General features: G+C 44.8%; 1 protein-coding gene, 1 long non-coding RNA gene and 2 pseudogenes across 4 annotated transcripts in view; 2 read left to right on the top strand and 2 right to left on the bottom strand.

Annotated features, from left to right (window-relative positions):
- Positions 1-1,332: 1,332 nt before the first annotated feature.
- On the top strand, positions 1,333-20,113 carry LOC144368771 (uncharacterized; annotated as a pseudogene).
- Positions 4,725-4,816, bottom strand: LOC120891103 (small nucleolar RNA U13; annotated as a pseudogene).
- A 1,333-nt stretch (positions 20,114-21,446) lies between the features above and the next one.
- On the bottom strand, positions 21,447-22,723 carry LOC120890560 (uncharacterized). Its single transcript, XR_005734838.2, has 2 exons — positions 22,585-22,723; positions 21,447-21,880 (listed from the first exon to the last, which is right to left on the bottom strand). It is a non-coding gene; the product is annotated as an uncharacterized LOC120890560 (long non-coding RNA).
- The window catches only part of Snx27 (sorting nexin 27), a 77,855-nt gene continuing 72,509 nt past the window's right edge, over positions 22,371-27,716 (top strand). For 2 of the 3 annotated variants that reach the window (XM_005331223.5, XM_005331224.5), the window contains exon 1: positions 22,371-22,868. In XM_005331223.5, the coding sequence (XP_005331280.1) occupies positions 22,555-22,868 (314 nt within the window). In that variant the 5' untranslated portion in view covers positions 22,371-22,554. The remainder of the gene's footprint in view (positions 22,869-27,716) is intronic. The other variant, XM_078027562.1, reaches the window with a different exon arrangement.

Raw genomic sequence — 27,716 nt, 5'->3', positions numbered from 1 at the left:
ACTACACCTCGATAAATTCTGGGTAAGGAATTAAACACTAAAATTTAACTTTAGAAAAACTTGAAGAAAATACATTGAATATTAAGTCTGAAAGGAAATACATTTCAGAATTTTTTTATACTTAGCAGTTTTATTTTATTGATTTTTAAAAAAGAAATGTGGAATGCATTACAATTCTTATTACACAAATGCCACAATTTTTCATATCTCTGTATATAGTATGTTTTTTGTTTTTTTTTATAATCTATTTTTATTTCATCAACACTTTTTCTTTTTTTTTTTAAAGAGAGAGTGAGAGAGGAGAGAGAGAATGTTTTTAATATTTATTTTTTAGTTCTCGGCGGACACAACATCTTTGTTGGTATGTGGTGCTGAGGATCGAACCTGGGCCGCACGCATGCCAGGCGAGCACGCTACCCCTTGAGCCACATCCCCAGCCCCTCTGTATATAGTATGTTGACATCCAGTTTGTGTCTTCATATATGTACTTTGGACAAGAAAAATGTTGGCTCATAAAAATAAAATATCAACTTCCTTTTTTTTTTTTAATGGTGCTGAGGATTGAACCTGGAGCCTTGTGCATGCAAAACAAGAACTCTACCAACTGAGCTATATCCCCAACCCAAAATGTCAACTTTCTTAATTAAAAAACTAAAAGGGGGGCACAGTGGCACACCCCTGAAATCCTAGCAACTTGGGAGGCTGAGATAGGAGGATCACAAATCCAAGGCCAGCCTAGGCAACTTGGTGAGACCCTGACTCAAAGTAAAACAAGAAGGGCTGAGAATGTAGCTAAGTTGTAGAGTGCGTGTCCCTAGGTTTAGTCCCCAGTCCTACAAAACAAACAAATAGCTAAAGAAGGCCCAAAACATGAGGAATTACTGGTGGCAATTGGGATGAAGAGGCAACATTTTTATGGAGAAGCTCAAGCAGATTGATAGAAATACCAAGATCCCCCTCAAACAATGGTCAAGAAGGGATAGTTCAAAAGAGAGGTCCTATTATTTTATTTCTGCATATTTATTTAGTTCCTACACTTTGTGCAGGCCACCGTGCCTTGACTGAGGATTCAAGTGGGACCACAGCGGTGAGCAGGACAAACAGTGCTGCCCTTGGAGATCTTGCGTTAGGTGGGTGACATGACGGCAAGTCAGAGAAAATGTAACTCCCGTGGGCTTAAGCAATAGGGCATAGTGTTCCTGGCTCACGGAATGGAAAGGTTCAGAGACGTCAGCCGCTGGGGTCTCCCCAAGACCCAGTTTCTTTCCACTTCTTATGCAACAAGTTGTTGCAGTGCTCATTACAGCGTTATGGGAAAAGACGCTGCGTCTGATGCCGGAGAAATGGGTAAGTAAGTGAGGACGCAGCCTCTCTGGGTATTATGCATTCACTACAAATGGCTGCTATGAAGACTGTCGCACCAGGGAACAGTGCTCAGAATGCTAAGTGAAAAAAGTAGGCCACAGAATTTTATGGAGACTGATTACAGCTCTGCCAAAGGAAAAAAAAAAAAATTTCTAAAAAGTCTAGAAATAAATTCACCTAAACGCTAACCACAGTAGTGAGGTAGGTTTTGTCTGTTATCTTGAGTTTTCACTTTCCAGATTTTCTAGGTTTTGCCATCCTCTCTCCAGCGGGCTGTGTTCTCACTGCCTCCTGCACGTGCTGAGTGACCCGGTCTTTGTCCTCTTGCTGGTGTATGCCTTCCCCTTTTGAACCCGTTAAATATTTATTGATAATTGACACAAGGATATCATGTAGCTTTGGGAAGAAAATGTATTTATGGAAATACTTTGTCAAGTGCTTTACAGGTGTGTGTTGTATTGTAGGAGGGAAAAAATGGAGGGAAAGAACACACTATTTGCATAGTATGGAGTCCTGTGCTGTTGGGGAGGTCAGGATGGACAGTCGGAACAGGGCTGGGACCCTCAAGGAGCTTACGATATCATCAGCTGCACAGGGCGCGAACCCCTAAACAGTCAACAGCGACGGAAGGCTGAGGGGAGCAGAAGGAGGTGGCGGCTGGGAAGACGCTGCTCTTTGGCGTAAATGGCAATCGATTAGGGCTGGCTTCTCAGACTCGAGTTAGAAGTGAGAGTTCAAAGTCCAGCACTAGGGCTCCTTCTCCTACCAAACGCAAGGACCGCTCTGATGAGAAGCCAAGGGTGGCTCTAAAGCAAAGGGACCACCAAGGAGTAGGACCACCAAGGCGAAGGACCGGGCAGGGATAGGACTCGGTCTCGGTCCAGTTCCACCTCCAGCTCAGGATCCAGGACCAGCACAGGCTCAGGCAGTGGCTCCAGCTCTTCCTCTGCATCTCAGAAGCTCCAGGACCTCCTGCAGCTGCAGCTCCAGCGGTTCCCCCATCTCCCAGCCCTTCTCGGTGACAAAAGGCCGCGCTCCGGCTCCAAATCCACGCCACCTAAAGAGAAGGAAAGGGAAGGAAAAGGCGGAGCCCTTCCCCTAAACTTACCAAAGTGCATATTGGAAGGCTCACCAGGAATGTGACCAAGGATCACATCACAGAGATGCTTTCTACCTATGGAAAAACTAAAATGACTGGCACGCCTGTGGGCAGGATGCATCCTCATCCATCCAGAGGCTGTGCACAGCTGGAGTTGGAGAGTCTAGATGAAGTGAGAAGGCGCTGAAGCGCGTGGATGGAAGACAAGTTGATGGCCAGGAGATCGCTGCTACTGCTGTGCTGGCCCCCTGGCCTAGGCCACCCCCCAGGCGATTCAGCCCTCCCAGGAGAATGCTGCCGCCACCTCCCATGTGGCGCAGGTCACCCCCACGGAAGAGGAGGAGGTCACGCTCCCCAAGACGCAGGTCCCCCATGCGTGGGCGGTCCTGCTCCCCACAGAAGCGGCTCCAGTTCAAACTCCTCCGAAGCTCATCTGTACCTTGTTCCCCCAGCTCAGTGGGTCACTTTTCTAGCTGAAGGAGGGTCAGCAGGAAGGACCCCTCCCTCGGCAGGCTTCGGAGGCAGCAGCTGAGGCCTTTCCTCTGCAGGCAGGTTCTGGCTGCGGAGGTGCTCATGGCTCAGGGCTGGGCCCACTGAGGGGCCTCCAATTTTCTGGCTAGAGAGCTCACCCATTCCTGCTCCTAGGTCTGTTCAGTGGCAGCGCCGGCAGGGACCGGCAAGTTTCCAGGTGGCAGTGTGGCCCAGCTTTCTCACAGATGACCTGAGCGAGTCTGGCAAACCTGGTTGTGCCCTGGCTGAGGCTGTGCTATGTCTGCAGGGGACCAAGCTGCCGTTCCTGTTAGGCCTGGCCTCCCCCACCCACACTTTAATTCTCTTCCCCTCACCTGTTAATTGCTGTAAATGGTTCTGTCTTTCCATCTCCTCTCCACACCCCGCTGCCCCATATATCCCTTACTCTCTCAAATTGGTGAGCAAGTTGAGCGCCAGCTCTGCAAACATTACAGAGCCCCCGTTCTGACTGCCGGTGGTGGTGGTGGTCTTGCAGGATACCTTGGCAACCTGTAGATTGCTTTTTTTCCCTCATTGTACAGTTGGTACTATAAAATTTGTTTTGAGTTTTGTAACTGTAGCATTTTAGATAAGGTTGTGTTTGTAAGAAATTGTAATACAAGAGATTAGGACTAAGCCTGGAGGATCGAAGCAGGTAGATCCCAGAGAAACGGCAGGGAGAGAGCTCGGCATGTGTGGGGCACGGTGAGCGGAGGTGTTCTGTGGGAAACGGTGGGAGGGGAAGTGGGGGAGAGAGATGGAGCGTCTCCGCTGGGGAACGTCTGGTTTCAGGGTTCCATTAGCATCCGAATCCTAGGGAGCCAGGAATCTTTCCGGCCTATCTTGCTCAGCACTGAATCTCTGGTGTATCTTCTAGAGTAGTTTCCGGCACAAGGTAGACACTCAAAAAATATCAGTTAAAGGGAAAGTGGAATGAATGAATCGCACAGTGACGTGATAAATAAGGCTGATCCCAAAGAGGTGATTAGAAGGAGTTGAAAAGGTGCAGGCTGGTGGCAAGGAGACAAGTCACAGAGGTCAGAGCACCTCCAAACCTGAAGTAATAAGAAGGCTGAACTGGGACCGCGGCTGCTGTTACGGTTTGGATACGAGGTGTCCCCCCAGAGCTCCTGGGCCAATGCAGGAATATCCAGAGGTGAAATGGTGGGATTGTAAGAGCTCAAACCTCGTCAGTCCGTCTTCGCTTTAATGAACTAACCAGGAGTGACTGTAGATGGGTGGAGCACGGCTGGAGAAGACGGGGCACTGGGAGTGTCCTGGAAGGGATCGTCTTCCCACCTAACGTCGGGCCCAGAGCAGTGAACTGAAACTGTGAGCCCCGATGAACGCTTCCTCCTCTAGGTTGTTCTTGTCGGGTGTTTTGGTCTCAGCAACAAGAAGCTAGTAATACAGCTCTGACCTTGAAGGTAAGGAACTGGTACACAGCTCACCTGGAAATAGCTGATGCACATTGGTGACTAACCAACCGGGTTCAGGAGATGAAGGAGAGAAAAGAATAAAAGATGACATGAAAGGAAATGACTCATTCTTCAAGACTTTGCCTGAGTTCTCTTTCTCGAAGCCTTTTCCAGAATCCCCAAGCCTGTGCTGTGTTCCCTTTCTGAACTCAGTTGACATAAACGATCCGTACCACTCTGTTGAAGGAGACAATAACGTATTTTCATGATTATAATTCAGACTTTGCATTGCATTTGTTTCCTCAACTAGATTGCAAGCTTCCCCCCCCCCATATAAGATGGTTAATGTGTTGACATCATAACAAGGTTGAGAGGGAGGCACATCTCACACAACAATGTGAACACACACTGAACCAAAAAGGATCTAAATTGCAAGCTTTTAAAAATCAAGGCTATGGGGCTGGGGATGTGGCTCAAGCGGTAGCGCGCTCGCCTAGCATGCGTGCGGCCCGGGTTCGATCCTCAGCAGCACCACATACCAACAAAGATGTTGTGTCCGCCGAGAACTAAGAAAAAATAAATAAATGTTAAAATTCTCTCTCTCTCTGTCCCCCTCTCTCACTCTCTCTTTAAAAAAAATAAAAATTAAAAAATAAAAAAAAATAAAAATAAAAATCAAGGCTATTGGGGCTGGGGATGTGGCTCAGCACCACATATAAACAAAGATGTTGTGTCGGCCAAAAACTAAAAAATAGATATTAAAATTCTCTCTAAAAAAAAAAATCAAGGCAATCACTAATCCTTACAGTGCTCAGTCCTAGAAGATGCCACATAATAAGTGTTCATTGACTTAAAAGAAACCCGGATTCTCCTTTGTGCTAAAGATAGCACTTCGTTCTATTTATTTATTTATTTAGAATTGTTTTCAACTCTCTTAGTTGGTCCCAGGACATGGATCCTAAGTACCAATATCTTCCTCCTGGAAAAGTCAAATACCAACTATTACCACTGCCATCAGCAATAGAGAATCTCATTTATTCCCTCATTTTTTCATTCAGTCATTCAATAATGGGGGAACAGAGTAGCATAGAGTTTAAAGAGTTAGCATAGACTGGGTGTGGTAGTGCAAACCAGTAATCCCAGTGACTTGGGAGGCTGAAGCAGGAGAATTGCAAGTTTGTGGCCAGTCTGGGCAGCTTAGTGAGACCCAGTCTCAAAATAAAAGTTAAAATTGCTGGGCATGTAGTTAGTTAGGAGATAGAGTGGTAGAGCACCCCTGGGTTCAATCCCTACTGTTGCAAAAAAATAAAAAAGTTAGCATGGGTTTGGGATCTTGCTTATAATGTTAGATCTATACTGTGCATGCTTTAATTCCGCATCTGTAAAGCCAAGATAATAATGTCTACTTAATAAGACATTCAGTGAGTGCTTACAGTGTGCCAGGTGCTGTCATGTATTTCCCATTTTACAGATGAGGAAACTGAGACAGTAAGTTCTTCATCTAAGGATGCACAGATCACAAGCAATAATCAGGTCCTAGAACCTTGTGGGTAATTCTGTGCTTTACACACTCACAACTGCAACAGTGGTCCACACAAAGCCATATGCAAGGATCATAAGACACATGTCTGGCACACAGTGTACAACGAATATGTCATTATCCCGTGAGTATTTTAGAGCATTTAGTATGTCAAACATGTAGGGTTAGGCTTTGAGGAATAAAGAGGAAAAAAGCCGGTGTGGTGGCACATGCCTGCAATCCCAGCTACTTGGGAGGCCGAGGCAGCAAGATTGAAAGTTTGAGGCCAGCCTCAGCAATTTAGTAAGACCTTGTCTCAAAATAAAAAAAAATTAGAAGGGCTGGGGGTATAGCTCAGTGGTAGAGCCCCCTGGGTTCAATCCCTAGTATTGAAGGATAAATAAATAAGAAAGAAACTGTCCTCAAATTGCTACTAATCTAGTAGTGCCACCAGATATCTCTATGCCAAGAGGCAAACAATCAGTCATGTACCATTACTGCTAAAAGAAATTTTAGAAAGCATCTAATCCAATCGAGGCTCCAAGGTGGAGGTGGGATGAGTTACTTTAGGTTGAAGTTTGGACAAGAATCTCGATCTAACTGAAATGCCATGTCCTTGGCCTAAGGAAAGGGTTCAAAAAAGTCAGTCCCAAGATTGTCCCTATCCCAGCTGGCATCACTTTCAGAGGGCTTTCCTTGGGAAACAGAAGATTGGGGGTGGGGGTAGGCAGAGAGTGACTGATGGACAGATCCAGGAACCTCTCGGCTCATCTGCCTCCCCTGAGTCCACACTCTTAATCATAATTGTGTTTTTCTAAATTTCAAGTGATGCTGGACATGGTGGCAGCACGCCTGAAATCCCAGTGGAGCAGGAGGCTGAGGCAGGAGGATTACGAGTTCAAAGACAGCCTTGTCTTTGAACAGCAACTTAGTGAGACTCTAACTAATTCAGTAAGACATTGTCTCTTAAATATATATATATATATATATTACACACACACACACATACATAAAGGAGGGCTGGGGTGGGGGCTGCGGTTGTGGTTCAGCAGTAGAGCATGCTCCTAGTACATGTGAAGCCCTGGGTTTGATTCCTCAGCACCACATAAAAATAAATAAAGGTATTGTGTCCAACTACAACTAAAAATTAAATATTTTTTCTTTAAAAAAAAGGGCTGAGGTGCTGGGGTTGTGGCTCAGAGTTAGAGCACTTGCCTAGCATGCGTGAGGCACTGGGTTCCATCCCTAGCACCACATAAAAATAAAATAAAGATATTGTGTCCCCCCACATCTAAATAAATGTGGCTGGGGATGAGGCTCAGTTGTTAAGTGTCCCTGGGTTCAATCCCCGGCACACACACACAAAAGTGATGACCACTTCTCTCTTCCCTGTCTTCCATAAGGGGTTCCATTCCAGGCAACTTTTCTAACTGTGGTTTTTCCTTAGCTGAAAGATATAATCTTCCTGATCCTTGGACCGGACTAAGATCTCTTTTAGCTCTAAAATCATGGAAGTTTGGCAGGAGGGAGGAGCACATTTTTTTCCCTTTTGTCAATTGAAAGTATTACTGCATCCCCAGGTTGCAACCACTAGAGGGCAGCAGGTGCGAGAGCACCTGAGCAGGTGGCCACTCTGGGGGCCACCACCCAGCAGCTGTCTCAGACCTTAGTTGAGTCTCTTATTAGAGTTTTCTTGTTGTTAATACCAATTTCAGTTTTTAAGCAAAGAGCAGCCAGTCAGGTTAGGGTGAGATGAGAGGGTAGTTCTGCAAATTAGGTCTGGCACTAGAAAGATAAAGACCAGTCTTAAAAAGAAAATGATTCTGAGACAGTAAGTATTTTATGAAAAGTTGAAAATGTACTTAGTTTAGGGCTGGGGATGTGGCTCAGCGGTAGTGTGCTCGCCTGGCATGCATGCGACCCGGGTTCGATCCTCAGCACCACATACCAACAAAGATGTTGTGTCCGCCGAGAACTAAAAAATAAATATTAAAAATTCTCTCTCTCTCTCTCCTCTCTCACTCTCTCTTTAAAAAAAAAATTAAAAAAAAAAAAAGAAAATGTACTTAGTTTAGGCTGCCTGCAGCTCACATCATCAGAGGCAGAGTTCTAGGAGCATTTTCCAGACTGGTAAAAATTTTGGTAGACTGAAAGATGATTTTTGTTTGTTTGTTTTTGTTTGGTGTTTGTTTTTATTTGATGGTAAATACAGATTCACGTGCAGTTATGAAAAATAATAGACGCCCATACACATTTCATTCAGTTTCAATGGTAATCTAGTGCATAACCAAAGTATAATATCATAACCAGGAAACTGACATTGATTAGTCCACACACCTTATTTCAGCTTCCCCAGGGATGCTCTTTTGTGGATGCTGTGTGCATATGTATTTAGTTCTATGCAATTTTACTACATTATGTAAATTTATGTCGCTACCACAATAATCAAGATATACAATAATTCTGCATTAGTCAGAATTTTCTAGAAAAACAGAACCAAAAGGATGCTATGGTTTGGATATGATTTGGATACAGTCTGGATAAGCTATCTTCAAGATGAAAAATAAAGCCAGTGGTTCAATTTTGTCCAAGTTTAACAGCCTGAGAATTAGGGACATTGACAGTGTAACTCCAACTTTGAGATTAAAGGCCTAAGAAACAGGGGACTGATGGCGAAAGTCCAGACTCCAAAGGCCCACATACCAGGGGCTCTGATGTCTGACAGCAAGAGAAGATCAATGTCTCAGCTCAATAAGGAAGGGAGAGAATTCACCTTTTCCACTGTTTTTTCCCCCATTTCTATTTGGGCCCTTGAAAGATGCTTTTTAAAATGCCTAAGGCTTTGTATGCTAGACCAACTTTTCCTAGAGTCTCCTGAGAAATTTTAGTTCATTTCACATGTTAAATAAGCCCTTACTCAGAGAAGAATTGGTTCTGCACGTTTTCAGAAAGCTCCACCAAGTCAGACACTATTTTTCCTTCTAGAAAGGATCAAATAACCAGGATTCCCATGTGTCCACTGAAGGAAGAGCACCAGCCTGGGCATCTTAAGGGGAAAAAGAAAGGGAGGAAGCTCAGGGTGGGTGTAAGGAGAGCTGAGTGCCAGCCGCTTATCCTGCCATGACAGGGCTGAGTGGTCCCTTCATCTCCCGGAGATGAAATGTCAGGTTCTTCACAATCATAGTCAAGTAATAATCACATTTCACATTATCACAGTTGCCTAAAGGTTCAGATGATCTGCCCAGTGGTCTTTTCAAGTAGGGAAGAGTTGGATTCCTTGAGAAGACAATTCCCATTAGTGGATTATGAGCTGGCAGAAGAGCTGCACACCACAGAACAGACTTACGGTGTGCTCTACTGTTTCCTTAGCAGCTACAGAGAAGAGCTTCGATCTGCTGTTGCCCCACTGTCAGAGCATGGAGCGGTGCTGCTTGGAAGGAAGCTGCCCACCGCCTTACTCATCCCGCCTCATTTCTGGGCCTCTGCTATCTGGCCAGTTGTTTCTGAGACCTAGCAAGTCCTTTGTTACCTCTCTGCCTTTCCATATGTGAGTCCTTCCTCCTGGATTCTTTTCCCTGCCTTATCCTTTTTTTTTTCTTTTTTTTTTTTATTGTTGGTCGTTCAAAACATTACATAGTTCTTAATACATCATATTTCACAGTTTGATTCAAGCGGGTTATGAACTCCCAACTTTACCCCGTATACAGATTGCTGTATCACATCAGTTACCCTTCCATTGATTGACATATTGCCTTTCTAGTGTCTGATGTATTCTGCTGTCTGTCCTATTCTCTACTATCCCCCCTCCCCTCCCCTCCCCTCCCCTTTTCTCTCTCTACCCCTTCTACTGTAAATTATTTCTTCCATTTATATTATCTTGTCTTACCCCTCCTAAGGCAGGGTCGCCTTCCATGGAAATGGAAGGCGACCCTGCCTTATCCTTTTGGGAAGCTTTTAGTCATCCTTCAAAACCCCACGCAGATGACACTGTTTTGTGAAGCCTGTTCTCCCTGCCCCCATCTCCCTCTCCAGACAGTGTCAGTCAACCCTCATCTGTGCTCCCCTAGTGACTGTTGCAAAACCCAACACCCTGCAGGTACTTGTTTGTTTCCATGCCGGCCCTTCACCCAGATCTGAGAATTGCTGCAGGGGCAGGGTGGATCCTCTCCATGTGTCCAGCCCTGGCCCAGTGCCTGGAGGGTTGTGTGGACTCCACCAAGACTAGTGGATCCTCTTTCCTATCACCAGCAAGATGTTCTGCCAGGTGGCTAACCAGGTCACTGAAGAAATCACCCAGGAGGGAGCCCTGGGGCACCTGCCTGGCATCGGGGCTAAATGCAGAGGATTTAACGCTATCAGTTACCATTTGTGCTCTGGAAGGCGTGCAGCATTCAAAATTTGGTGGCCGCTGTTGGGAACCTGTTGTAGTTACAGAAGGGTTCCATGTAAGGGGCAGCTTTCTGGCAATGTGGTGAAGTGCTGGGGTGTGCATAGAAGCGGGTGGTGGGAGCTGTGTCGAAAGTCTTTATCATCTATGACATTTGGGGAAAAACTAGAGAGAGCTGGTTCAATGGATGGATGACATCTGACTCCCAGTTTAGGTAGTTTAATTGGATGGGCCTTGCACCCAGCCCTGGGTATTGGAAACGGGGTGGGACACTGGCAGCTTCAGGCAGAGAGTCCTGACCCTCTGGGGATGGGTGTTGAGTCAGATCATGCTGCGCCTCTGTGCAGGCTCCTCACAGCTTAGACTCACTTGAAACATCTGAAGGGTGGTAAATATTAGTCCAGATGTGTTGTCAGTAAATGCAGTCGTCCACAGCTGCCAACACCTGCCACTGCTTCGTGCTGGTGGTCCTCTGTGTCTTCTCGCCCGCCCCAAGGCTCTTTGCATGGACATGGGGAGAGCTGGGTTGAAGAGGACTAGAAGACAAAGGTGCAAAGGTGTAGGTGGCCTTTGAGGGGAGAGGTAAGCATGGGCCACAGTCAGTTCCATTCTGTGCAGGGCATTTTTCTGAGAGTGGAATTTCTCAGTCAAAACAACCATTGAGGCTGGGGCTGGGGCTCAGTGGTAGCGCACTTGCCTGGCACGTGTGAGGCCCTGGGTTCGATTCTCAGCACTGTATATAAATAAATAAAATAAAGGTCTATCAACACCATGGATATGCGGCGTGTGCAGTGGTGCACCCACCAGTGTTTGGGAAGCTGAGGCAGGAGCATCTCTTGTGCCCAGGAGTTAGAGGCCAGCCTGGACAATATAGGGAGGCTCTCTAAAAACAAAACAACAAACAATTGTGGACCTGAGGGAAAATGGGAGGGAAGGATGGTACTTCACTGGGAAACAAGTGACAGATGAGGCCCGTTATCACTCACAAATAAAGAGGGGTAAAAGGTCAACATTGTGGTTATTAGAGAATACCATGAATTTACACATTTTTTCAAGATTAGCATAATTTCTTTGCCATATATCTTTTTTTTAAGGAAAGAGAGAGAGAGAGAGAGAGAGAGAGAGAGAGAGAATTTTTTAATATTTACTTTTTAGTTCTCGGCGGACACAACATCTTTGTTGGTATGTGGTGCTGAGGATCGAACCCGGGCCGCACGCATGCCAGGCGAGCGTGCTACTGCTTGAGCCCCAGCCCCAGCCCTGCCATATATCTTAAAGAGCCCCACTGTTTTACTTAAACTCTTTTATTGTGGTAAAATATATATATATATAACATAAAATTTATCATTTAAAAAAATTTTCTTTAGTTGTTAATGGACCTTTATTTATTTATATGTGGTGCTGGGATTCAAATCCAGTGCCTCACACATGCTAGGCAAGCGCTGGACCGCTGAGCCACCACCCCAGCCCTGAAATTTACCATGGTCACCATTTACTTTTTCTCATATAGGTATTGAACCCAGGGGTGCTCAACCACTGAGGCACTTCCTCAGTCCTTTTATTTTAATTTTTAAAAATACCTTTGTTTTTATTTATTTTTATCTGGTGCTGAGGATCGAACCCAGGGCCTCACACGTGCTAGGTGAGCACTCTACTGCTGAGCCCCAGACCCAGACCCATATTTAATTAATTAATTTATTTTTTGGTATTGGGGATTGAACCCAAGTGCACTCTATCGCTGAGCTACAAATCCCAGCCCCCCATCTTTTTCTGGTAGTGGGAATTGAGCCCAGAGGTTCTTTATCTCTGAGCTATCCCCAGTGTTTTTTTAATTTTTATTTTGAGACAGGGTCTCACTGAGTTGCTTAGGGTCTTGCTAAATTGCTGAGGCTGGCTTTGAGCTTGTGATCCTCCTGTCTCAGCCTCCTGAGCCCCTGTGATTACAGGCGTGTGCCACATCCCCAGCACTCTCTCACTATTTTTTAACTAAACTATTTTAACTAAACTATTTTAATGAGTGTCCAGAAAAATCCCATTTTTAAAAATATCTCCATGTACTGATGAAGCAGGTACCATCATCTCTAGTTCATGGTTGGAGAAGCCAAGGGGAAGGCACTAGATGCAACTGGCTGCCTATCTAAAAGCATCCTGCCTTCTCCCTCCTAGCTCCCATCCTTTGGTTTTGCAAAGCCCTAGTTTATTATTGTTCTGGTATTCACTGGCGAGTGAGGCGCACAGGGATGTGTCGACTCTTAGCCCCAGGAGTAAGTCTTTCTTAGTTTGAGTCAGCCACAGTAATTTTGGCTCCTTTACCAGTGACTGAGTTAGTGGATTAGCATGTGATACACTTTTGCTCATGAGACATGAAAGAAAGCTGATGCAAGGATATGGAGGAGTTTCTTTGCTTTTACAAACAAACACAAGAACACTGGGCACGGTGGCACACGCCCATAATCCCGACTCAGGAAGTTGAGATGGGAGGAACACAAGTTCAAGGACAGGCTTAGCAATTTAGTAAGACCCTGTCCCAAAATTAAAAAAATAAAAATAAAAAGGGTTGAGGATGTAGCTCAGTGGTAAATTGTCTCTGGGTTCAATCCCCAGGACTAGAAAAAAAAAAAAAAAAAGGAGGGCTGGGGTTGTGGCACAATGGTAGAGAGCTTGCCTAGCATGTGCGAAGCGCTGGGTTGTATCCTCAGCACCACATAAAAATAAATAAAATAAAGGTCCATCAATAACTTAAAAAAAAGAAGCTTCAATAAGAAACTTCCTATTTCCTGCTTCTCGATATTGTAGCCATGTGTGTTGGTGATGCCTGGAACTCAGCAGCCATTTTGCCACCATGAGAGGCGTTAGTGAAACCGTCCTGATGATACAGTGAAGGTGGCAGACATGGGAGATGGGTGAAATGAATCCTTTACATGGATGAACTGTTGAATTAACTGATCTGGAATTTGCCACCTTTAGTCCTGCTACTTACTTGAGACCATACATTTCCTTTTAAAATCATTTTATGTAGCTCAGTGGCAAAAGCATCTGCCTTGATTCACAAAGCCCTGGGTTCTACCCCCAGTTCCGAAATAGACAAAAACAAAAAACACCCCCCCCAAAAAAATAGATAAATAAATAAATAAGATCTTTTAAAAACCCATTTTTAAATTTTCTGTATTTGCAGCCCAAAGCATCCTAATGACATGTTAAGGATTAAAGCTAGATAGGAGCCAAAGTGGATGACACAAGTTTCATACCCTTTTCCATTGGATGATGCTAACAACTCAGAAACCCTGTTTTTTGGTTGTTTTTTTTTTTTTTTGGTCATGTGATCTCTTGACGTATTGCGTTATTTCTCAACTGTTGGCTCTGGAAGGTAATTTCCAGGGAATAAAGGACCCTTGAAAAGTTGAGTTTGACTGTGAGGGGGGCAAATGGGGAGTTCCTGGGACACAGCTAGTGGAGTGACAATGCCGAGGGAGTCGACACTAGAAGGATGGTGAAAAGTGACTACTTAGGAAACATGGTAGTCAGGTGTGGCGAGAGGGAATGGTGGAGAAAAGCAGGCCAGGGTGGCTGTCAGGTCCAGGAACTTTTCCCTCTGAAGGGAAATCCAAAAATCTCAGAGTCACGGTGTGTGGCCACGTAGAAAATAGTGCATGATATGATCATCAGGTGAAAGACTCGGAAACAGTACAGCTAACAGAAGGGTGGTAGAGAACTAGCCTAATTATGGTTGCACCCCAAGCTGACAGAGAGGCTTACTGAAGTTAAACCTGTGGTAGACTCTTCTAGCTCGTTTCTATTCTATTCTTTTTTTCTTTTGTAACTTGGATTGAACCCAGGGGTGCTTACCACTGAGTTACATTCCCAGCCCTTTGTAGTTTGAGTCAGGGTTTTGCTAAGTTGCTTAGGACCTCAGTAAATATCCCGACTGGTCTTGAACTTGTGATCCTCCTGCCTCAGCTTCCTGAGCTGCTGGGATTACAGGTGTGCACTTCATTGCACTAGCTGTTCTTTACAGTCTACCCAGTAAGCTTTCTTCATAGGTATGTGACCTGAGCATGTGATCCAGGTGTGGATAATCAGAGCTGTTCAGGTACCGTTAACTGATCCAAGTGGTGGGCCTTATGACTCAAGTAAGGCCATTCAAAGCCCTTCTCTGGGAAACTATACATATGCTGAGAAAAATAAGGGGTGTGTGTGGCTCTTTTTCCTATAAGAGAAACAGAGATGAGTAAAAATGAGAGGCAGATGAAAAGAGAGAAGTCTCCCTGAGCTCCCCGGGTCCAACTCCAAGGCTGGTTCTTGTAGCACTTGCTGCGCATTACCCCAGTGTGGACGATTCTATTTTCCAAAAGTGGAAAATATACATCTCATCTCATGACATATCTCATTTCACATGCTGTAATGCTCCTTCCACTGCAGGATGGTGTTAAGTCCTCTGCCCTGGCACCTAGGCCAAGTTCTGTGACCACTTGGGCCAAAACCATATGCTATATGACTTCTGAGGTCAAGTTATAAAGATGCCACACGCACTACTGGTTTCTTCCTTGGGTCCTCACCGTGAGCCTGAAGCTGAGTAGCCATGTGGAGAAGCCATGGCTGGGGGCAGACCACAGGCCGAGAAGAGGTTCCAGCCAGCAGCCAGCCTCAGCCACCATATGTGTTTCCAAATGAAATCAGACTCCAGTCGCCAGGTCACCCTGAGGCTCTGAGTTCTTCAGAGAGGCTCACAGAGCAGAGACAACCATCCCCACTGACTCCTATCTGAACTTCTGACCCAGAGGCTGTGAGCATAAAATGATGGTTTTGCCGTTAGGTTTTGGGGTGGTCTGTGTCCTCCTTAGCTCTGTGAACATGTACATACTCTTTTTCACTTAAGTTAGTTTGAATTGAGGATTTAGTTGATTTCAATCACTTGCAACTAATCTATTCTTGACTAGTAAACCTTCTCGTCTCTAGGTTTTCCTGTGAGAGTCAGTTACTCCATTTACCAAAAATATAATTTCTCATGTGGTCTTCATGGAGCAAGTATAGACAAGGAGTGAAGAAAGAGGAGGGAATGAGGGCAGGGTCCTTTGTTCTCCTCGCCCGTGATGCCACAGGTCATGGAATGCTTCCTTGCCTCTTTTAAGTCATCTGTCTTCTCAGGGCTGAATTCTGACCACTGTTCTGCTCTGTGACCTTTGACGAGCTGCTATGCTTTGCTGGGTCTTTTTTGGTTGGTCGATCGGGAAGCTATTTCTTCACTAGGGAAAAAAAAAAAAAGGGAATGAGGTTAGAGGTGACATTAGTGTTATTATTATTTTTCAGTGTTGGGTGCCAGGGGTGCTCTGTGACTAAGGTACATCCTCAGCCCTTTTTATTTTATTTACTTACTTGGTACTGGGGATTTAATTCAGGGGCTCTTGACCACTGAGCCACATCCCCAGCCCTATTTTTTGTATTTTATTTAGAGACAGGGTCTCACTGAGTTGCTTAGTGCCTCGCAGTTGCTGAGGCTGGCTTTGAACTCACGATCCTCCAGTTTCAGCCTCTGAGTCGCTGGGATTGATGCTGGGAGTACAGACAGACAGGATCTCGTTGAGTTGCTGAGGCTGGCTTCAAACTTGGGATCCTCTTGCCGCATCCTCCTGAGCCACTGGGATTACAGGTGTACCACATACCTGACTAACAGTGTTGTTAATGATACTTATGTCCTAAGCATGCTGTTCTGTGTTCTCCACGTTAGTCGTGTGAGTCCCCCCAAGGTCCTATGCAGCAGGGGTCAGCCACTTTTGAATCTTTTCCTGGACTAACATTGTTTGTTTTTGGTATCAGCAATTGAACCTAGGCACACTTAATCACTGAACCACATTCCCAGCTCTTTTTAAATATTTTCTTTAGAGACACGGTCTCACTGAATTTCTTAGGGCCTAAGTTGATGAGGTTGGCTTTGAACCCACAATCCTCCTGCCTCAGTTTCTCAAGCTGCTAGGATTACAGGTGTGTGTCACAGCACCAGCTCCTGGACTAACATCCCATAAACATCCCTCATTCTCATATACTATGGGGGTATGACAAATCATATGTAACCAGTTCCTTGTTTTCAAGAAGCTTATGTTCAGATTGGAAAGGTGAAGCGAAACTAGGCATTATATTCTGGTCTAACTTGAATAGTGCTGACCATAAATGCAATAGGAGGTATGTTATTTATCCATTGCTGTGTAACAACCTGCAACAATTGTTATTCAATAACACAAAACAAGATGCAGGAGCTGTGGTTGTGGCTCAGAGGTAGAGCACTTGCCTCGAATGTGTGAGGCACTGGGTTTGATTCTCAGCACCACATATAAATAAATTAATAAAGGTCCTTCAACAACTAAAATGAATAAAATTTTAAAAACTCCAAACAAACAAAACCAAGCTGCATCCCTGGTCTCGTGGTTTCAGTCGGTGTCAGGAATCTGGACTGGGCTTTGTTGGATCCTCTGCTCAGGTCACACTGCAATCAAAGTGGTGGCTGGGCTGTTTCTTTTTGGAGCTCAAGATCCTATTCTAAGTTCATGTGGTTGCTGGCAGAATTTCCTCAGAGTACAGGACTGAAGGCCCGATTTTCTTGCTGTCCCTCAGCTTCTGGAGGTCTCTGCTGTTCCCCACAGTGTGGTGTCCCCAGAGGCACTTCTCAGGAGGGCAGCTACTTTCTCAAGGCCTGCGGGAGAACCTCCTCACTTAGCCTGCTAGGGAGGAATGTTAAATCATTGCCATATTTTATTGCCTAGAAGAGGTCACAGGTCCCATTTACCCTCAAGGGGAGGGAATTACACAAGAGCTCAAAGGGGGTCACATGAAGGTGTATCTTCCTCAGGAATTTCGAAGAGAGATGTCAGAGTGAACTGGAGTCCTCGTGGAAGGCTTAATGGAGGGACTTCTGTAGGGCTTGAAAAATGAGTAAAATTCACACCAGTGAAGAGAGAGAGAGAAAAGATAGCATATCTAGGATGCAAGGATCATGTGAGCAAAAGTTCAGAGGTGGAATTCTCACCTAAGAATTCCCACAAAAAGGTAACAGAAACCTGCTAATTCTGCAGGTCACAAAGGGCAGGTGGAACTTTTTCATAATTAACCAAAAGGAAGCTAGATAGTGAAGAGTGCCCTGACCTTGGTGTCAGAACGTCTGGGTTCAAGGTTCAGTTACCCTGTTAACTAGCAATGTGACTGGGTCTGATGGTTATCTGGGCCTAGTTTCATGTGAATACTTCTGTTTGTTAATGCATGGTGAAACAAGCCCTTGCATGGAAAGTGCTCGCTCTGCATATGGTCCAGGTCCTGGATGTCAGCTTCGTTGACATCTCTCTGGGTCCCCCAGCTCTCTGGCTTCTCTTAGTCTTTCACTCTATCTCCTTCCTCTTAGGGGGAGGAGGTTGGTGGAGATTCCCTGGAATCAGCCATGACACTCCTCTCATCTTACTACAATGCCTACCTTGGCACTCTCATCTGCCACCACCCAGACTCAAAGACTCCCAAATCTGTGCTAACCCATACTCCTTTCCCTAGCTCCAGACTCATGCATCCGCAGTTACTGGATGATTCCTCTTGGATCTCCACAGAACCTTCAAATCCACCAGGCCCCAAACTAAACTCATTATCTTCTTCCACTCAACCTCTTTTTCAAACATTGTCTTGGGGAATCAATCATACACCCTTCCTTCCCTGCCACACTTAGAACTGATATCCTAATAGTCACCAAGTCCCTTCTCTCCCAGGTGTCTCCTTCCTTGTATTTCCACTGCCCTAATTGGAATCCTATTAATTTTCACCTGAATCACTACAATTGTAGGTCCCCCCGCCCAGTACTGGGGATCAAACCCAGTGTTGCTTAACCACTGAGCCACATCCTCTAGCCTTTTTTTTTTTTTTTTTTTTAAGAGACAGGGTCTCATTGAGTTGCTTTAGGGCCTCACTAAGTTGCTGAGGCTGGCTTTGAACTTGTGATCCTCCTGCCTCAGCCTCCTGAGCCATTGGGATTACAGGTTTATAATCCACCTAGCTTGCAATTGTTTCTTCTTCTTCTTTGTTTTTTGGTAACCCTTGGGAATTGGACCCAGAGCCCTGCACATGCTAAGCAAGTGCTCTACCACTGAGCTATATCCCCAGCCCTTGCAATTGCTTCTTAACTGATCTATCTCAATTCATTCTCCTCACATCCTGAAGTGAACTTTCTGAAGCACAAATCTGATGATACTTCTGCTTTGCTGAAAAAACATTCTGAGGGGATTGAACTCAACCACTGAGCCACACCCCCAGCCCTTTTTTGTATTTTATTTAGAGACAGGTCTCACTGAGTTGGTTAGTGCCTCGCTAAATTGCTGAGGCTGGTTTGAACTCATGATCCTCCTGCCTCAGCCTCCCGAGCTGCTGGGATTATAGGCGTGAGCCACTGTGCCTGGCTCAGAGGCCCTGAATTCTTAGGCATGAAATTCAAACTCCTGGGCATGGAATTCAATGTCTGAAGCCTTCTCAGATCTAACTCTTGCCTACCTCCCTAGCGTACTTCCTGCTCTGTTGCCTCTGCTCCTATCCTACTGGACTGAATGTTCTCACACTGCACTATTATTCTTTTTTTTTTTATTGGTTGCTTAAAACATTACAATGATCTTGACATATCATATATCATACATTTGATTCAAATGGGGTATGAATTATTATTTTTACCACGTGTACAGATTGCAGGATCACATTGGTTATACAGCCACATTTATACATACTGCCATAATAGTGTCTGTTGTATTCTGCTGCCTTTCCTATCCCTTACTATTATTCTTTTAAATCTCTTAAAGATGCTGTTCCCCTTTCCAAAAATGCCCTTCCACCACCCTTCTTCTCTCTTGCTCTCTCTTTTCCTCTCTAATCACTCAGCTAAGCTCTCCCATTTTATGAAACATCTTCCTTAACTCCTCAACCTCTGGATGCTTGAGAGTCCCTGATTATGTGCCCTTTTAGCAGCTTGTGCATGCCTCTGTATTGTAATCATTTTATATTTTGCTGCTTCTCCTGCTAGATTGTTAGTTCTCAAAAATAATTATGGTGTCTTATTCTCTATTTTTGATGATCTGATCACCCTTTCTGCCAATCTGATTCTTACTTAATATTTTACTTATTTTCTGGATGGGCAACATAGTCATATGACTAAAAATGCAGAAGTTAGAGAACTGTTACAGAAAAGAATTGTGTTAATCAGCTTTTCATTGCTGTGACAAAATACCTGAGAAAAACAATTTAAAGGAGGAAAGATTTATTCTGGCCCACAGTTTCAGGTCACTGTCAGCAGACTCCACTGTTTCTGAGCCTGGGATGAGGCAGAGCATTGTGGTGGAAGGGAGTGACAGAGCAAAGCTGGTAACCTCATGGCAGCTATAAAGCAGAGGGAGGCAGAGAGGAGAGAAAGAGAAGGGGTCGGAGAAAAGATACAGTACTCCAGGGATCCATGCCCCTCAACTAGGCCCCGCCTCCTACAGCTTCCACCATCATCCAAAAGTCCATTCAGCTATGAATTCATCAATGGATTAGGTTAAAGCTTTCATGATCCAACCACTTCCTGCCAGGGCTGCCCTGCAGACGAGCTAGGCACACCCCCTCAATCTTGAGTAATGGGGGTACTGAACTAGCATTGCACGCTGTGAGAAGCAAGTGGGTCTTAACCTTTGTTGGGCAAGGAAGTGCCTTAGCTTTGGGCTTGGGCATCTCCCCCACCCCCATTTTCTGTAATTGTATCCCTTTCCTTATTTGAGTGGAATATTCTAAGGAGTGTCTTTTTCCTAATAAATAGAGGGTTTCTGGTGTGTTCTCTCTTGCTCCTCGTGACCTTTTCCAGTGCTGTACAGTGTGGGAGCTTGACCCTTGAGGTCGAAGAGCCATCCCTGACCCCTGCAAAAGGTACTTCTGTGTTTGTGTGGTCTTTTCATTGCCAGACCAAACCACACAGAGTGACCCTGATCTCATCACCAGCACAGGATGTGGGCAGTGACTTCCTAAAAGCCCTACCTCTGAACACTGATGCAGTGGAATCAAGACTTCAATACATGAGTTTTGGGGGTACATTCCAGATCCAAACCAAAACAGGAATAAAGTAAAAAGTCTCCTTTCTACCTTTGACTTCACCCTAGCTGTCTAGTCTCCCTCCCCAGCAGCATAATGTTATCAGTTTCTTGTGATATTTCTAAATATATACATATATACATGCTTCCCCTTTCATATAGGATGGTATTATGTGCTAGAGTCTGAGCTGCACCTTGTTCTCACTTAACCATACACAGTCTCCATGAGACCTTTCCACAGCAGTGCATAAACAGTTTCCTTATTCGTTATTTACAATGATTCAGTTTTCCATTGTGGATGTATCATTTAACCAGTAACTGTTAGATTGAATTCACAAACGATTGGAAACTAACAGTACTGCAACAACTTCCCTTCACACACACACACACACACACACACACACACAGTCATTTTACACCTGTGAAAGTGTAATACTAGCATGAACTCCTGGAAGTGGAACTGCCAGATCAAGATATATGTGTTTTGTTAGTTTGACCATGTATTAGTGCCCTTCATGGAGTTTGTAGATATCATCTTATTTATCTCTGCATCCCTAAGCTACTATTTTTTAAAAAATATTTCTAGTGTCAAGTGCTCTACCACTGAGCCACAACCCCAGCCCAGTACTGTAATCTTCATGCTTCATCTTCCTAGGTATGCCAAAAATGCAAGGTCCTGACTGTTTTTCACTGGGGTTATATTTCAGGGTTGCGGGGATGTATTTGTATGAGCAACCACGAGGGATAAAGTAATATCTCCCTCTAGGTCAAAGAACAGGTTTGCTTACTGCTTCCTATAAAATGGCAGCTTCCTCAAGTTCAGTGTTTCTTAGCTGTGTTGTGAATCCACTAAGGGCACAGCATTCATTGGGGCCCTTTGTTTCAAGCATGTGTTACTCAGGATGTGGGAAGGGCAAAAGGAACTGACACAAACACGCTGAAGCTCCTTGCTTCTTGGGTCTTGAGTAATAGACGGTCTTTTGTCTCTGACCCAGAAATCTTGTGTCTTCCACAACACCTATGAAACAGTAAACAGATTTACCTTATCAGTAGGGTGAAATCAATTGTCAGACTGGAGTAATAATGGCTTAAATAAGCTTATTTTCACCGTTTTTCACTCTCACTCTTTTTACTTCTCTTCACCAGGCACTTTGCACAACATCTGTAAGTTTGTGTTTTGGTAGGCAGCCAAAGCCACCAATTGCCACCATTTGTAAAGAATTCTATTGTTCTGCTGGGGAAAACACCATGAATTTAAAATAAAGGTAACTTCAAAACCACGGCACAGTTGAAGTCATTACTGGGCCGCTCTAACGCCCGGTTAGAGCTGTTTGCTTCCACGCTTTTGGTTTAGTTGGTGCAGCTCTTACACAGTTAGGGCAGTTGTGCAAACACGGCGAGGCCTTGCTTCCGGTTACTCAACATCCGGTTTCCTCGGGCTCTCCGAGCTTCAGTTTCCTCAGGAGTGAAACAGGGAAACGAATTCAGATCCAGCTGTCTCACGAGGTGGTTCTGGGCCGTGGAATAAAGCGAACACGAGTTACCAAGCAAGTTAGGTTCGTGATGAATCACAAACATCACCTACGACGAACCCCGTTGGGTTTCTTTCTTTCTCTCTGCCTTTTGTCCCTTCTCCCGTCGCCCCCACGGGGCTGGGGAATCCACTCCAGTCCTCGTGCAGGCCACGCACAAACTCCACCTCTCTCCTCTGGGCTCCAACCTTAGCCCAATTAACGTTTTTAGAGGCTATGAAATGAAAGGACGAAACAAAAACCGAACCTTGCCCTAAGCCAGCGGCCCAAAACCTCGCCAGGTCGGCGCTAGGCTGGAGGCTCACTTAGGCAGCACGTGGATCTCCTCACAGACCCCAGGAGAGAAACCACAACTCCCAGCAGGCCTTGCTCCCGAGCGTGCGCCCTAGAGCTCCGCCCAGGCCGGGCCCAGCCTCGCCCCGCCCCCGCGGCCGGAAACTACATTTCCCGTGAGGCCTCGCGGTGCCCAACCTTCCGCTTTCCCCCGCCCCCTGCTCCCCTTCACCCCGCCGACAGCTCCGTGGCCGTCTCGGTCCCGCGGCCGGTGGTTCGGGCGCGCGCGCCGAGGGTCGCGCGGCTGCTGAGGAGGGCGAGCGCGCGCTGGGAGGGAGTGGAGGCGTAGGGGGGCGGGGGTACGGCTCGATTGCTCGCAAGATGGCGGACGAGGACGGGGAAGGGATTCACCCCTCAGCCCCTCACAGGAACGGCGGCGGCGGCGGCGGCGGAGGGGGGTCCGGGCTCCACTGCGCCGGGAACGGCAGCGGGGGAGGCGGCGGCCCGCGGGTCGTGCGCATCGTCAAGTCCGAGTCCGGCTACGGCTTCAACGTGCGGGGCCAAGTGAGCGAGGGCGGGCAGCTGCGGAGCATCAACGGGGAGCTGTACGCGCCGCTGCAGCATGTGAGCGCCGTGCTGCCCGGGGGGGCGGCCGACCGGGCCGGGGTGCGCAAGGGGGACCGCATCCTGGAGGTGTGAGTATCCGGGCCCCGCGCCGTCCCCGCGTCTCCTCCTCCCTGTCACCCTCGGGCCGCTCCTCTCCCAACCCTGCCCGGGTCTCGGGACCCCCGCCTCCCCCGGCCTACGCTGCCCGATCCCTCCCAGTGAGTCGACCCACCTCTCCCGGTTCTGCGACTCCCACACTCCTGTCTGTCTTCTCCAGTTCACGTCCTTGCGCCCCCATGCCTTGGCTGCTTTCTGTCCCTTTGGCATGCCGTCTTTTGCTCCCCACTGCGCCTGGTCTGCTTCCTAACGAATGTCTTCTGCTCCTTACTAACGGCATCCCCTTTTCTGACCCAGCCAGGATCGTGTCTTCCTCAAGTTCTTGTCTTTAGCATCATAGTTTCCTGTTCCCTGCCACTCCCCTCAGTCCCTGTGGACTGTCCCTTCTGCCCTCTAGACCAAGTAAGCAGGACCTCGGTCTGCTCCCACTTCACCTCCGGAAACATCTCTTCTTACTCCACTCCTTTTTCTTTCCCTGTCACCCTTCCCTTACGGTTAAGCACCCCCAGTGTTTCCCATTTACCTCTTGTCCTTTCTTCCCCTCCTTTTTGTATTCATAACCAACAGTACACCTTCTTTTCTGACCCTTGCATGCTTTTTGGTGGGGGTGAACTGGGGGTTCCGTAGTTCTGGTATTATACCCTGACTGCATCTGAGTGCATCCCTGTACTGACCTCCTATCTTCACTCCTGCACTAGACTCACACTTCTTTTGAGTACGGTTTATGGTGGAGCTGTCTAGCTCCTACTTTCCCCAAACTACAACCCCTTTTTGGGTCCTTGACTTCTGCACATTTTTAGTGCATGCCCAGTTCCATTTTCTCTTCTATTCCATGCTCTTGGGATCCCATACTTGACTTTATCCCATTTCTCTCCTATAGGTTGTTCTCCCTTTCTTCTCTTTTTAAGGCCCTTTCTGGCTGCTGCAACCCACCCTTTTCCCCTGCTGCAGTCCCTCCCCCATCATTCATCCTTAGTTCCCCACAGCATCCCTTAAAGCTCAGAGATTGCTGTCTTGTCTTGCAGTTTCTATGCAGACTTCCTCCACTGCCCTAATCTAGGTGTTACATTCACATTTTTGTACTTGGTATTAAAATTCATAACATGGTTGCTGGTTGACTTGGAGAGGTTTATGTTCTCATTGTCTCCGTTCTCTCTAGCAATCTTCAATTCTGTACTTCTCTTCTTACTGCCTCTATATTATATATTCTTTTTTTACTTTTATTGTCTTGCTTTATGCTGACAAATCTCTCATTTTTTAAAAAACATTTTAATTGTAATTTCCACAATTGTCTGTCTTTGCTCTTTTAAAATAGCAGGTTTACCCAAGGTTTATAAAGAGATGGTATCTTGAAGAGTCTGGTCTTTTTATTTTTATTTTTCCTTGGTGGACACAGTATCTTTATTTCATTTTTATGTGGTGCTGAGGATTGAACCCAGTGCCTCACATGTGCTAGGCGAGCTCTGTACCGCTGAGCTTCAATGCCAGCCTGCCAGAGTCTAGTCTTATATAGGAGTCCTTTCTTATTCATCTTGTGCCTCTGCTCTTACCCTTGATGGTCTTAATCTAGAGTATCTACTCATTTTTTTCTTCCTCATCTCTTTTACCTCAAGAAAGAATAGGTCACCAAAATATGTGTTTGAAGATATTATACCTTTCTTGTTCTTTCTATAAATAGATGCTTTCTTTTCTCATTAGTGTCCTACATACTATTTTCTAGTAATCTGCAAATATATTCTTAGTCTTTTACAGGGGCAGGACATTCAGATATAGAATATAATAATGATCTTTGATTTCTAATATCTGAGCACTTAGTTGTTTTCTTCCTAGATAACTGAAAATCTGTAGTTAATGTTTTCTTCTGATAGAAGCTCTTGGAATTGTCATTTTCCTTTCCCTTTGGATCCACCTATTTATTTTTAGACAATGTATTTAAAATTATAGATCTGTTATAAAGTTTTTTTTGTTTGTTTTTTGTTTTTGGTATCAGGATTGAACATTGAGCCATGTTCCAGCCCTATTTTGTAGTTTATTTAGAGGCAAGGTCTCACTGAGTTGCTCAGTGCCTTGCTTTTGCTGAGGCTGGCTTTGAACTCGAAATCCTCCTGCGTCAGCCACTCCAGCCACTGGGATTATAGGTGTGTGCCACTGCCCCCAGCAAGATCTATTATAAAGTTTTAAATTATTTACTCTTTATAGGATCTAAAGGAACCAAACTTAAATAAAATTCTGTAGGTGACTACAGCTAAGGTGATCTGCCACATATATATATATATATAATCACGCCCCCCCCAACAAACAAAGTTGGTGGCTTCTTTCCTTTATTATATTTTCTGCAGTAAAGCCCAGGTATAAATTAGGTGCTGTAAGGGAGACCCCAGATGATCCTGTAGGACAGGTAGATGGACTTGCCTCAGCTCTAGGTTCCAAGCTAGGAACCTAGGAAGTCTTTTCCTTCTAGAGAAAAGACATTGCTTTTTAGCACATCCCTAGTAATGAGTGGAGAACTTTGTCTCCTTTAAAGGACAGGGGGAAAGGACAATCTTCTCTGGAAGGTTGTGATGATCAGAAATCTTCCTGGAATTGATTTCTCACCCTTCCCACTATATTTTGATATCCAAATTATTTGGAACTTCTCTGATACTGTAGTGAGAGGTAGTGATAGTTGTAACACAAAGCTAACCAAAGGGTAAATTCTCTTGAAACCTCATCTATATAGTTTCTTGTTTGTTTGTTCTTTCCTTTTTTGTCTGCATCTTTTCCTTAGGTTTTCATGTGAGAGGAGGAAATAAACCACCAAAAAGACATTGTTCTTTCTGTACCTGCAGCTTGTTTTGATCGGATTTGATTGATGCTGAGTTTCATAAGCATTCTTTAGACAATACTCTTTAGAACTTTCATTTGCCTCTTCTTTAAGTCAGCCTCTCTGTTGTCCCAGGAATATTTTCCATGTTGATGAAGTGCCAGGTGGGGTCTGAGTTAGGGATAGGTAGATTATCATTCTGTAGATTATTGTGTGTCAGATTGTAGGTGGACTTTGCTGTTTAAGACTTGCCTATCTTAAACCTTTTCCCTCTGTGTACAAATTTGTTTTATTCCAGTTTCCATATATTACACTCATAGAGGCATGAAAGAACAGTGACTGAGATTTAAGGGGATATAAGTTTGGATACAAGTAAGAGGCTGAGTCTCTGTGATCCCTTTAGAATCTGCTTATCAAGGTTCTGTCTTCACTGAATCTTGGAACTATCCTTAAACTATTATTGGAGTCAGTCTGGTTTAGTCCTTTTTCCTATCAAAACTGACTAGATTGTAACTGGTTCCAGAGAGATTCATGTTGCAGGACACGGTAGTGCAGTATGAAGAAGCCCTCTGGGCTCTGAATTTTACTACAGATGGAAAGTTTTCTTGACTAGCAACAGTAGTCTCCACCTTGTAATTTTTCCGGGTGTAACATACACTGAGTGTTTTCTCTTTGATGTGTGTGTACCTGGAGGCTAATGTGTGAAGGATGCTTTCAACAAATGGACCCCAAATAAATATGTCTTTGTGCTAATTACATAGTATGTGAAGTAATTGACTTCAGGTTAATTTTCTTAAGGTTAAAGTAATTCCAAGGGCTTTTGATTTCTTGAGGAATGCCTTTATGAAGCTTTTAGTGTGCTGTGAATTTGGATTTGGGATTGTCTAGATTTTTGAGGGATTAGGTTTGTCTCTTGGCTGTTTCTTTTGTCTCTTTGGTATTTGGATAGTGTGATCTTTAATCATGGACCCCTATGGTTGGTTTGCTAGCATTCAAAATCACATGATATACTTACACTAATCAGAGTATAAATGTTTTCCTACTCGATAGCTTTCAGATAATACATCCATCAGATTTCCCTTGTTAAAATTAAACCATAAGCTAAATTAGGGTACCTATATAAATTTTCTTATTGAGAGTCAACTTTTTTGCTTTGTTTTGTGTGAAAATTTGAACATCATTGAATAAAAAGATACGACATTGGTGCCACAAGAAGTATTTTTACAAGTTGTGTGATTCATGTAACATTGACTGCTAAGTAACTTCTCAAGAGCTGCTTTCTTAATTGTAACTGAATTCTATTTGGATCACATTTTCCAGGTAGATTTTGGTAATAGTGTTTGAAATGCTTTATTAATCAGAGGAAAATTTTATGGCAGTAGTTCTCGTTTTTGTGCATGTAGGTATCACTTGGGCGTTCTTGTCGAAAGCATAGATTCTCAGGCTTTACCTTTTAAGAATTGTGATTAAATAGGTCTTGCATGAGACCTAGCAATCTGTATTTTTTACTCCTTTGCCAGATTAGGGAATGCAATCCACATACAGAGCCACATGCCCAGAGCAACACTGGATGTACCTTCATTCTCAGTTCATTTTATCACTATGGTTATGTTGAGAGTCATGAGGGAAGACTATGCTAACAAATAGTGATTTTTTTTTTTTTTAGGCTTTTGAATTCCAGCCTAAGTAGAAAATCAGAAAAGTACTAACTATTCTACCTGATTATGTATACTTTACTTATTGGATCTTGCTAAGCTCTTGCAATAAAGGTGGGTTGTTAAGAGGTAGAACAAACAATCATAATCATTATTCTGCTTTGCAATGTGTACAGTGTGTTAACTGTTTGCATTGTTTTTGCATTTGAACTTCACAACAGCCCTGGGAGGGAAATTATAAACTCCTTTGAGGGCAGGTATTATATCAAACATTCTGTATTTGTTGACCCTCTAGCCAAATGTCTGGTGGCATATAGAAGGTATTTCCCAATAAATACTTGCTGACTGAATATGAGTAAAAT

This window comes from Ictidomys tridecemlineatus, chromosome 11, assembly GCF_052094955.1.
Source record: "Ictidomys tridecemlineatus isolate mIctTri1 chromosome 11, mIctTri1.hap1, whole genome shotgun sequence".
Classification (NCBI taxonomy): domain Eukaryota; kingdom Metazoa; phylum Chordata; class Mammalia; order Rodentia; family Sciuridae; genus Ictidomys; species Ictidomys tridecemlineatus.
The sequence above is the reverse complement of the archived record's forward strand: the minus strand, read 5'-3'. Positions and strand labels throughout refer to the sequence as shown.